Source organism: Chrysemys picta, chromosome 9 (assembly GCF_011386835.1).
Source record: "Chrysemys picta bellii isolate R12L10 chromosome 9, ASM1138683v2, whole genome shotgun sequence".
In the NCBI taxonomy this organism is placed as follows: Eukaryota; Metazoa; Chordata; order Testudines; family Emydidae; genus Chrysemys; species Chrysemys picta.
Genome location: NC_088799.1, coordinates 89699505 through 89712344, shown reverse-complemented (window position 1 = coordinate 89712344; position 12840 = coordinate 89699505). Strand labels below are relative to the sequence as shown.

The following is a 12840-nucleotide window of genomic DNA, read 5'->3' as shown; positions in this document are numbered from 1 at the left end:
GCCAGAATCATCAAGATGTATCCTACCAGGAATCATCAGTACATCTAGAGTGTCCAGCCAATTCTGCCCCATGTCTTTAAACTATCAACAATCTATTGGCCAGTCCTGCAAAGGGTTAATTTCCTATGTTTTCCAAAAACCATGAACCACATTAGACTGGGTCTGCCTGAAATGTACTTCATGTGTCTTTCTGGACAGGATAATACATTGTTGGTTTATAGACATTTAGATAAACAAAGCAATGTGAACATTCCAATTACTCTAAAATAATCTTTCTTGATAAAATGTACACATTGTGAAGTTATACGTGAATCTTCAGGAATGGAAAATACTTTTATTGGAAAGATTTTTTCATCTGTCCACAGTGTATCAAAACTGATACGTTTAGCCAATTCTTATATCCATACTTGCCAGTCTTTGTGTGATCTTATTTGCCAAATCTTGGACTGTCCGATAACTGAGATTCCACTGAAAAACACTCGAGAGCTACAATTTATCTTACATCTAAAACTCCGTAAGACACAGCATATAATGTTCAGCAACAGTCATATGGCCTCTTAAGTTACATAATTGTCTCCCGATGGACTATTCTGTATTCACTGTTGATTTTTTTGAGCGTCCTCTAAGTAAACCTTGTAGAAAACAACTAATAAACCAATCCTCCTTAAAGAAGTGGGTTTTGAGAAGAGATTTTAAGGAAGGGACAGACAGAGTCATGAAAAGAGTTCCAGGCACAGGGAGCACCCTGAAAGTTTGTGATGTATTTTGTGTTCCAACATTGTGTTCATCAAGAAAAAACTGTGGAAACAAATTTAATAATTTCTATAAACACATGGCTTTACAACGGATGTTTGTTACAAATATTAATACTAATAAAATTGTATAAAATAAGATATATTTGAAGCAAAACAAATACCACTGACAAAATGTGGGCATTGGGTTCATAGCACACAAACCACAGAGGTTTCATACAATTATTGGATTAGTGCCATATTTATGTATAGTATCTATTCTGTGAAAGAACACCTATTTCAATAAAGATCCCATGAATAGAACAAAGGACTTTCACTACCAATGAACTCTTGACACTAGTAGCCACAATGAAGTGGTCAAACTGCCAGTAATAAATTACTTGCCAAAAAATGCTGGCAACCTGGCATAAAGGCTTTTGGTTTTAGATAGAGAGTCATGTTTTCATTATTCATCATATATTCTCAGTGACTTTGCTTTTCTTACATTCCCTCACCAGAACTCACAGGTTTGTTTGCTATCTCACCTTGGATCATTATCACTTTATTCATGACTGTTGCAATGTGTCTGTTTCCTTATCTATTACCACACATTATGTTGGTGGAGTTCACAGTCCTTCTGAATTTACCTCCACTTTGACATCCACTAATCATCACTTTTTCAGGATTGCATTTTGCTTCAGTGCTGTCTAATGGTTGGAGCAGGAGACAAAGGCAAGAGACAAGAGCTTTGCTTCTGACTCTGCCATTAAACTCACTCTGTGACCATGAATATATTACTTAGTCTCCATGCCTCAGTTTCCTTATTTATAAAATAGAGATGATAATACTTATCCACCTTGGTAAAGTACATTGAGATCCTCAGAAAATAGTGCTATATATCAGTGCAGAATATTATTATTCTTTTCCCAGGTTTCCACTAATACAAGTTGACAACATTCATAATCCTCTTTTGTCAGTGATAACAAAAAAAATTACATTTCACAAATAAAGGATGCAAAATTAAAGATATGCCTAATACAGAATGTCAGCAAAATATTGGTAGGGTTTATGGGAATCCAAATTCCAAATACACCCTTATGACTTTGGAGTAGGTCAGACTCATAACTCAAAAAGGGCCTGTTTTTTTTCTGTTCTTGTTTGAATGCAAGCAAAGAAAGCAGAAATCCCTAACACCACTAGATCTCACAGCATTTCTACCATTAAAGATATGGCCTTTTGAAAGCTTGTTAGATTTCAATCAACAAACAGAAGTTTATCTAACCCAACTCTGGAGTCAGATGAGAACGCTGCCTCCTCAGCCTAACTTTTGTTTGTTTGAACAAATTCTTTGCCCAACCACTTACATATTTCAAATCTGTATGACAGCTGGCATGTCAAACATATGGGCTGAATTTATGGCAGATCAATACGATTTACGCCAGCACAAAGATATGGGGATGAATTCCTGGCATTGAAAACCCATATACAATGTAATTCTTGGCAGAACAAACCTATACAATTACTGACTAGGACAATTATGTTGCATTACATTTCTCACAAGAGAAAACTTTATTATATGATTTCCAGTAAGGCAAGAAAATTTTACCTCCATTCAGACAACTCAATATACTAGCATATATTGTCAAGTATACCAGAAGTATTAACAAGTATTACATAGGAACCAATATGCACTGAATAATAATATATTGACAGACTCCATTTCAGGAAAGCATCTCTATTCAGGATGTCAATTAAGCAAGTGCTAACAGGCCAACCTGAATAGTGATATTGTAAAGCATGTGCTTGGGGTCATATGGTAATTTGCAGCAGGACAAGACTATGAATTTCAAGGAGAAAAAGTTAGCTGCTTATAAGGCAAACAGGACAGACTCCTATGATATCTAGTAAGAAATGAACTGAACATTAATCTAGGCAAGAAAAACATGGAGTACACATTTTTAATAAGCCATAATGCCTCCATGAGTCTTCAAGAAATACATCAGTTTTTGCAAATAATAAATCTGATTCCTAACAGGCCAATCTGAACATGTGTGAGCAGGACAAACTGCTGTATGGTGACTTGCTGCAGAAATGCATACAAGCTTTACCGTTTCTAGCAAGGAAATCACAAGGAGTTAATCCTACAAGATTATTGGTGGAATTTTCTTATAAGATACAGTTCTCTAAAGAATAAACCAATGCAACATAGGGAGGATAAACTCAAAGCATAACAAATGGAATAATTTCTTAGTTAAGCAAACCCACTTAATTCTTGCAGGACAAGGTAATTCTTGGCAGGTCAAATATACATGGCTGAAATCTTGGCCAGAATAATTTGAATAGGTACTGTATTCAAATATATAATAAATTATAGCCTTGTATTTCCCCCAACACTGCTGCTTTGTAGCTGTATGCACCATTTGGGTATATGTGCTGAAAAGATTTCTAGGATAGGAACAAGTTCTCCCCTGAATTACATCTATGCTTAAAAAAATAAAAAAAAAGACAGACAACAGTAAATTGTTTGCTTTTGTCCTTGCAACAAATTATTTCTCCTTCCGTTTGTAAATGACTTGGCTACTTGTAGGATTACACAAATTTTGTTTAAGAGGATTGTTGTATTTGAATTTACCAATAAGCTTTACAAGCACAAGGACAGATAACCTACAACCTCAAAGCTAATTTGGTACCTGGAGCAAATCCATACATATATGTAAGAATTTTAAACTATTACCCAGTTAGTTTTAGTAAGAAGAGTAGCCACCACCTAACAACAGCATTTACCAACAGTTGCCATGTTGTGGTCTGAGACACAGCATAGTAATTCTGTATTTCTGGAAGGTGATAGCTGAAAAATAGTTAGGAAAATAACTGCAGTAACTCAGATACTGTAGTGTGGCAACAGGTGCCAAATGGTGACTTTTAAATGGCAATCACTGTCTGCCTTTGAAAGTAATATAATTATATGTTTACATGCTGATATACAAATGCCCTTGTAAGATACTTTTCATAATTAGTGAAAATGAAAATCAATTATGTACCTTGAGTGGATTTGTCATCAGCTTTTCTTTTTCTGCTATGGCTGTTATAGTTCAGTCTTAGTTCTTGGCTATATTCATTTAGAGTTTCTCTGGAGTCATAGGATTGTCTTGGTTTTCTCCCATCTTCACTTTCATCTGAAGAACTTGTATAAGCTAGATCCATTTCATGCTTAACTTTTGACAGTGGCTGGTAGGGTTTGCAGTCCATCTGCTCCATTTCTGATTAAGTATGCTCAGAGTCATGAAAATAAGGAATAGGAACTCCCTAAAGAAATGGTCCTGAAAAAGACAAAATTCCATCTCAGATATTACACATAAATATTAGCTATTCAGGGCCAGATGTTACTCTCAGACCAAAAGAAAATCAATGAAATTTATCTAGATTTACATAAATGTGATTGAGATAAGAATCTGGCCCACAGATTTTCAAGAAACACGATCAAAATAGCTTTAAAAAAACCTAAACCAAATGATATATATTAAGTCAGAGTGCTAATGTTGTCTTGTACTTCATGCACCGAGTACATTATAATACCATTTGGGAAGAAAATCTGAATTTCCAGTATGTTATTTGAAATTATTGAATATAATTGAATATATTTCTCTAAAAATCTGTGTGTCCCTCAGATATTACATTTTTTAATTTTTTTTTTAACATTAAGGTCAAGAAATCAAAAAGAGTTCTACTCCTCTGGCAGTATTTGGTTGTATAAAATTAAAATGCCCAGTCAACTAATAAGACATTTGACACACTATAAAACAATCAGGCATGTTTAAAATTAAATTATTATTATAATTATTATGACAGTCTCACAATACTGTATCATAATTCAGAAAAATGAAATTCCTTTTAAATAATGCAAATTTTCAAAAAAAAAAAATCTCTAGTTCAAAGCAACGCGAGTCCATACAGAAAGTACTGCAATGAAACCTTTAGAGAGGTAGGCAACATTCACTGTTAGCTCAAGCATTTCCAATACCATTAATGGCAATGAAGTTTCACCTGCCTAACTTGTGAATTTGGCCTATAGTCTCATTTTCATGAATGTTTTTACCTATTAATGTTAATAGAAATTATATGGTGAAATAATGGGAATTGTGGAACATCCTTTACCACTGCGTTCATACCACAGCAACAATTAGTTCCAAGATCAGACCAAAGACCAATAATTTGTTCATTTAGAGACAGTCGTGCAACAAAAAAGGATTTGCCAATGTGAGACTAGTTAATACACAATGTTCATTTAGAAAAAACACAGTGCAATGAACAAAAGCACGTTAGACTAATAGACAAAAAATAAAACTCTAAAACCAAGATGTTATGGGAGAAGTACTTCTGTTGGACAAAAGCTTCTCCCAACAGAAGTTTAAAGCTTCTTGTTAATTTTATCTCCTTGGCTGAACAAAGCAACTCTAACACTCAACTAGATGGGATTTCCCTGGGTGTCTGTAACCCAATAATGTAATGCTTCAATCAATCAACTCCAAACTTTCAGGGAATTTTCTAGCCATCAATGGCCAGAAACCTATCAATTCCAATGAAAATCAGAAATAAAATGAAAGGTGAAAATGGGGAACACATGGATCCCCGCCATCTGGCTACCAATATCAGCAGCTTCGACTGTCCTTTTAATTGTCTACAGATCAAATTGCCATACTCTCAATACAATAAAAAATGTTGATCCTGAAAGAGAAAGGAAAGAAAAAGAAAAAAATATATATGAATGGTGGGGGAAAAGGGGACAGGGATGCACACAGAGCCCCTGGCATTGGGGAGTGAAGGAGAAGGCCAGGGTAAATAAGAGACAACACAGACTGCTGGCATGCGTGAAAGTGGGCACATATAGAGCCCTAGTCAGAGGAGGGAGGGTATATGGGGCTTAGGAGAAGTGGTGCATGGAAAGACGAATGGGAGCACACACATGGGGAGAGAATGTGGGACAACAGTATGGGATGGGGGGAGAGACAGCCTGTAGCATGTCGTGGAGGTGTCAATATGGGGGACAGAGCCCTGGCATGCAGGGATGGGGAGAATAGGGGGACACACAGAGCACCCAGCATAAATGAGTGAGGGTTGCAGGATGTCCTTGAAATAGAAGGGAATGGGAGAGTGGCAAAGGGAGTTTATAAGCGGTGATGAGGGAATGCAAGGTACCCCAGTATGTGCAGTGTGCTCTGCCTACAGAAGCCATGAAGTACACTAGTATATATAAATCTTACATTTAGATCAATTAAGCTGTAAAACCAACCATGCACCTAATTTAATGTGGGGTGTTTTGTTTTGTTTTTTTTGGCCATATAACTGTAAAAAAAACCCTTACATTTCTATGCTCACCTATTGCACATAAGGCTGAATCACAAAGAGACTTACAAAAGCCAGTACTACCCCTCTGCACCTTGAACCTTTTAAAAATGTACAAAGGTTCCTATGGAAAAAGAGCCTTGTGGCTGATCCATTTTGCAGGAGGTCTGCACAAGGTGAATTCTGGTTTCACAAATCTTTTGTGAGCAACTGAAAAACTTGGGATTATATACAATACTGTAAAATTCAAGGTTTTGAACACCTACTGCTCTGAGTCACTTCTGAAATGTGTTTCTCTCCTCTATTTTACAAATATATATAACAATGATGTATCTTACTTTTTTAAAATAAAAACTCTCCACTGATTATGAAAACTGAGTGCTGCAAGGATATGCATTTAACAGCTTTAACTGGTGCAATATTGGAAAATGTAAGGCTTCAATATTTAGTTTTAACTCTGCAAAATATTTTGCTTCATATACAGTACTATTGTTTTTATATTCACTATTCTTTCATGATTTCTGCTTCACTGTCCTGCATACACATGATTTTCCATCTGTGCAATAACATGGATTTTTTTCCCATTTAAATACAGAAAGGACATGTAAAGACAGGTTAAAACTCTATGAAGCATTCTCTAGAAGGTGGCAGCTATACTGCCCCCTTCTGTTCTTTAAATAGAGGGGAGGAAAAAATGTCAAAACTGGTTTGAGGGACAGCACAACTCCATTCCCTTCCTGGGACTCCAGTAGGCTTTTCTGCTATGGGTACACATGGACACCTCTTCATTCCTATGAAGGTCTAGGAGTGGGAGGTGGGATCTCTTTTCACATGATATTCCCCTCTAAGTCCCATTGTCCTAGGCCTCAAACACCTGTGGATTTCATTCCATGCCGCACAGGATCAGGGGAGAATCCACAATAGCATCATGGTTCTTCAGGCAGAAGGCTAACCAACAGGAATGCATTGCAGAGACACCAGGTCTCAGGAAAAGTCCTGCATTGCCTACCCATTCCCAAAAGGAATGAGGACCAGGAAACTCAGTGTGCCTGATTCTTTGCTCCATTACACCATTTTTTTGCTGGAGTTGTTCCATTGACTCCAATAGAGTTACACTGGCATTAAAACTTCACATAGAAAACTGGACAAAGTCTTTTCTTAGAGGATTTCAGCTCCCTCTAAAAAAACCCCAATGCATGGGATAAGTTTGTGTTTCCTCAATTTTTGTTTAGGTGTTCTGAAAACCAAACTACCTAATCTTATTTGAAGGCAGGTGATAAATTGTTATTTGTAAGAACTGTCAAAAGATTTGATAACAATTTTCAGCATATAACATTTTTATGATACAAGAAAACATGGAAAAAAAAACCCCAACCAAACAAGTCTTCAAACTATCTTAGTGTTAGAGATTGAGGCAAATACATTCAATGTTGATGTGTTAAGATCATTTGAATCTAAATCCTGTCACTTGTAGTCTGTATCTTATTTCCCGCCTTGCACTGGAAAAACAACAACAACAATACTGTGTTAAGTGTGATTTAAAACAATAATGTCTGGGTGTCTACACAGGTTTCTTCAAGTAACTGGCCTCCTGGTGGCTAAAGGAAATATCTAGCTGATCAATATCAAGTTGCCCTTGTCAGTGAAATGATAAAGGCTCATAAAAGCATACAGCTACCATAAATGACCTTTGCATGAGTGACTTAATGCTTTTCTTCCCACAGAGAAAGAAAGGTCAGAAAAGAACCAATCTGTGTGCTGTCACAGGAAGGTTTTTGTTTGTTTGTTTGTTTTTATTTTTATTTTATTTTTGTTTTTTTTAAATACTTTGTAGGCACTGAATGGCAGAGATAATTCTCAGCAATATTTTAAAAATAGAAACCATACATAATTTAAAGTCACATTCCTAGAACAGAAAACACACACAGCTAATCCCTTAAATTTATCAGTGAAATATTTAAGTCCTTAGAGTTTTCTTAGTACTTGAAAAAGGAACTATGGCAAGGGGACAGAGCCTTTTAAAAACTGCAACAGACTTGCATATTTAATGCGTATTTTATACATGATTTTATTTTAAATTTGTCATCAGAAACTACATTTTCATGTTGTACTTGCATCAAAACTCTACTACTTCTGAAACAAAATATTCATAACATAACTCTGTGGTTTATGTGAAATTTAGTCTACCATGGAGTTGTTTGAGTGCATGCACGCTGATCGATGTGTACTTCAGAATGGGGTTTATTTTATGCATTGTATTGTACATATTTCCTATTTTCAAATATATCAAGGAACCATAGTTCATGTTCACTTTAACAAAGCTTTGGATAGATGCTAGTCAGGCCACCATCATGGTTGATTCATTTCAGAGGAAAATGCCCTTACTGATTACTATCATTAACCCCAAGAGCTGAGATTATCACAGTGGTGCTTCCAGTTCGTTACCCTTAATGTCCACCTCCTATACGTAGGCTTGGAAGAATTACATTTTTATAGGTAAATGCCTATTCCTCTATACACATACAAACTGATGAATAAATATTCCCACTGATAATCGAAATTCACAGGTAAGCAAAGTAAGAAAAACTTTGAGAACTTAACATTTGGTTTAAGGATATTTATACATTTTAACACATGATGTTGAAAGTTGGTGTTTTAACAGTTAAAAAGCATGACATTTTTTGAATCTCAACATCTCCTGAGATTAACTATTGTCTAACTCTCCCTATTGTCTGACCCACCAAAAAATTTCCCACAACTGTGAAAATGTAAATGCGGGGAGCTAAACCCATAATTTTGTGCAACTGTGAAAATTGAAATAAATAAAAATCCAAAAAGCTTGAAAATAAACATTGATATTACACAGCAAAATTATAAAAAAAATAAATAAAAACTGAATTCTGCTAAACCCACAGATACAAAATGTATAGTGGACAGGTATGCACAGACGGGATATTCTTGTAGCTGAACAGGACACTTTATGGGTGAGTACTAACAAAGGCAAGGGAGAGTATTGCAACATTTTTGTATTAATTTGAGCATTGCTATTATGTTTGATAAAATTAAATAGAATTAAAATGTAAATGCAGTTATCATGCCAACACAATAATCAAGCATTATTGTTTGCACAGATGTATATAACAAATTCATAAGCCAGCCTGCTGCTTCTCTATTTCTCTCTCCCTGGTGGCAGGTGAGAGCGTATATTAACACACATAATCCTACTTAATGGTGAGTCAAAGTTCAGTCAAATTTTCCTGGTATCTCCTGACAACTGACCAAAGGCTTTAATTGCTTTAAAGAATGCAGATGTATAGCCCTGTTGCATGTTTCCTTTTCTTATTATATGTTCAGCTCACTGTCTCCTGAAAAATAACTACTAAAGAGCAATTTCAGCATCCGGTTTGCCGTAATCAAAAAGGAAAAGTACCTTTAATCTAAGTTTTTTTTTCCTGAAATATAAAATGTGAAATGTAAAAAGAAAAAAGCTCAAAAAAATAAAATGCTGTGAATTTAAACCTATGAAGAAGGTGATTCCAGGACAATAAGCTATGACTTTGGTACAGATTACCAAAACTATCTTAATGAAAACATTGGTTTATATATAATAAATACAAGGGTTATTGATCTAGTCCTTACAGTCCTGTATTTTACAGCATGGTTATATGCTACAAGAATACAGTAAGCAATACTGTCCCACTTTCCAAGCATTTATGGAGGTTTTGAACTTTTGGAATAGGCTGCTATTTTGTTGAGAGAGAAAAAAGTGAACAGAGGCCCAGGTTATCAGATAATACACTTAAAGAAATAATAATAATACAAATAACAGCAAGAGAATTTAAGAGATACCAGGCATAAGGGAAGGTATGCTTCCAGATGAGATTTGGAAACATATAATAGGTGAAATTAAGAGATATGGAAAGACTGCTCAAGTTGATAGGAACTGCATAGAAGAAGGTTTTTGCAGTGAGAGTGGTAAGAAGGCCAGTGCCCAAAAAACATAAAAACGAGGAGGTGATCAAGGTCTACAAGACCATCCACTGGAAATTTTAAAAACAAGGATGACATTTTGAATTGGATCCTGAAACAAATGCTGAATCAACAGTTCTTTCAAGATGATGTGATGTGGTTGCATTTCCTTGTGTATGAAAAAGTTACTTTGACTCTGCAGGAGTTGGAATCCGGAATACTGGGACTTCTAATAGTCAAAGTAAGAGAAATTAAGCCATGGATGAAGATTTCAGCAGAGATGGAGTCAAGCCACTGGTATACATGGGTAATATTTCAGACAAAGGTCATATGAATATTTGCCCCACAAAGGTGGGGATTCTGAGTCCAGTATGACGCATAAAAGGCAAACACTGCATAAAGCCTGATGTGAGAAAGTAAAGGGAAACGACAGTATTATACATATTCCTTATGCCAAAGAGAAATGCTTCCATTTTTCAATGCAGTATGGTTGTAGCCATGTTGGTTCCAGGACATTAGAGACACAAGATGAGTGAGATAATATCTTTTATTGGACCAACTTCTGTTGGTGAGAGAGACAAGCTTTTGAGCCACAGAGTGCTCTTCTTCACAGAGCTCTGTGCAGCTCAAAAGATTATCTCTCTCACCAACAGAAGTTGGTCCAATAAAAGATATTACTTCACCCACCTTATGTCTCCATTTTTGAAGACATTTTGCTGAAGGAATCTGAGAAGGTTTACTCTGCCAAGGCAGAAAAGTGTGATTAACCTTCCCAAAAGGTCAGTGTAAGACCTAAAGTAATGTTGATGTTTTAACCAAAAACTAAGCATTTTCATATACTGCTATCTGAAAATGCTGAATTATCAACTTCTTTTCATGAGTGTAAATTATTCCTGCCCGAAGGTGGATTATCCAGTGGCACATTAAGGAGAATAGATGATAGATAAAAGGAAGCTGGATGAGTACATGAGTTTTTACACATATTTCTGCTACATCAGATATGCAAATACAAAACCCAGCATTCAGGGATTTGATGGAGAATTTCAGGTTTCTAAACCAATGAGTGAATTACACATATGTATATTTTTCATCATGACAGATGCAAGATGGATACTCATTTCAACATTTAATATTCTTCTTCATCTAAAATGAATCAAGGTATAATTTAATTTTAGCTAATAGAAATTAATATCATTCACTTTGTCCAGTGGTTTTAGACAGAACACAACAGAACGAAAGCTCAGACAAAATGGATTAGGTAATTCCAGCATTTTGCTGCATATGGCAAGTCTGCCAGTGAACTGTCAGACATGTTATATGTCAGCTGTTTGGCTGTGGCATATTACTCCTGGCCAACATTACCTTTCAGTTCACTTGGAGGCTTGCCACTGGCTATAAAATTCCACAACCTCCTAATGCTTTTATTTAGTAGCTGCTTGCTTGATGTCATTAAGCATAACTCAGGAAGAGGTCCTAGCACAGAAGATTAAGCTAATTTGTGGGATGAGGTATTTTTAATATATGTGGTCCAGTAGCGTGATACATTTTGTGGACAATTATTTCAGAATAGTCACTGGAGCCCTAGTCTTTCTGGAGAAAAAATAATTGGACTTCAGACGATGTGATTCACAGTTGGATAAGAGATCTTGTAATTTCAGATAATGAAAATCCAAGCGAAGTAGTAAAATAAGTAAATAAGTAAATAAATAAATAAATCAAGTATTTGGAAGCCCAAATGAGGTACACTGCAGGAAAAGAAAAGCTTTAGATTGAGACTGAAATAATATTAACCATGAATTTGATATTTGCATGGTTAAGCTGCTAAACTCTGATTCAAAAGATCTGGTTTTAACACCTAGCTGTGACACAGACTTAACATGTGATCTTGGGCAAGTCACTTAATCTCACTACCTTAATTCCCCTTGAAGTCTCAGTTCCCATCTGTAAAACATGGATAATACTTTAGCTCTACTATCCTTTAAATGCCCTTTCTGCTTAGACTGTAAAGTCTTTCAGGCACAGATTCTCTCTTACTCAGTTTGTACAGTGTCTAGCACAAAGAGGTTCCAACTTCTAGATGTTACAGTAATAAAAATAATTAACAAGCCACAAGGAATCTGTTTCAGAATGGATTTGGCATAAGATTTCTGTGAATCATTCACAAAAATATTGCACAATGTTCTTATTTTGTAGTTTGTTCCTCAAGAGCAGTATTTCCTCTCAGTCTTTAAAAAGAATTAATTGCATTTAGATACTGAAGCAAGTTTTTCCTCAGATATAACCCAGATTTCGTATTTTATCAGAAAAATGAAGTGCCAGTTGTAGAAGATGAAACATGCACAAAGGGTTAACTTATTTGTTATGTAGTAATCTAGAGTGGGAGGGTACAGGGAACGCTTCCCCTTCTAGCACACCACTGTCAGAAAGCAGCCACACAGGTCTCAACTCTATGGTGCACCAGAGATACTGGATAGCATTGCTGCAGTGTGAAATGGCCCAGAGGGAGAATCCCTCTGCAGGTGGGATGCCTGGGCATGGTTTCACCCTGCTTTGCAACAGGCAACACCAAAATGGTAGTGCTGGGATGAGACCACAGGTGTCCGTCCACACCTCCCTACACACATCACCATTGCCTCTGGAATTGTTATGTTTTAAACTAGCATAATAGTTCTTCATTGTGGGTCTGCCACAATGAGTCATAGTTTAGTCCTAAGAAAGTTAGTGAAATAATTTTTTTTAGAAAAAATGTTAAAGGTAGGGGCCATATTTCCAAAGTGCAACTCAACCTAGAGTCTAA

General features: G+C 36.0%; 1 protein-coding gene across 13 annotated transcripts in view; it reads right to left on the bottom strand.

Annotated features, from left to right (window-relative positions):
* Positions 1-12840, bottom strand: part of TENM1 (teneurin transmembrane protein 1) — a 1376511-nt gene that overhangs the window by 373300 nt on the left and 990371 nt on the right. For 11 of the 13 annotated variants that reach the window (XM_065556633.1, XM_065556629.1, XM_065556628.1 and 8 more), the window contains one exon: positions 3773-4051. The exons of the other annotated variants lie outside the window; for them this stretch is intronic. In XM_065556633.1, coding sequence (XP_065412705.1) covers positions 3773-3989 — 217 coding nt within the window. In that variant the 5' untranslated portion in view covers positions 3990-4051. The remainder of the gene's footprint in view (positions 1-3772; positions 4052-12840) is intronic. 13 annotated transcript variants of the gene reach the window in all.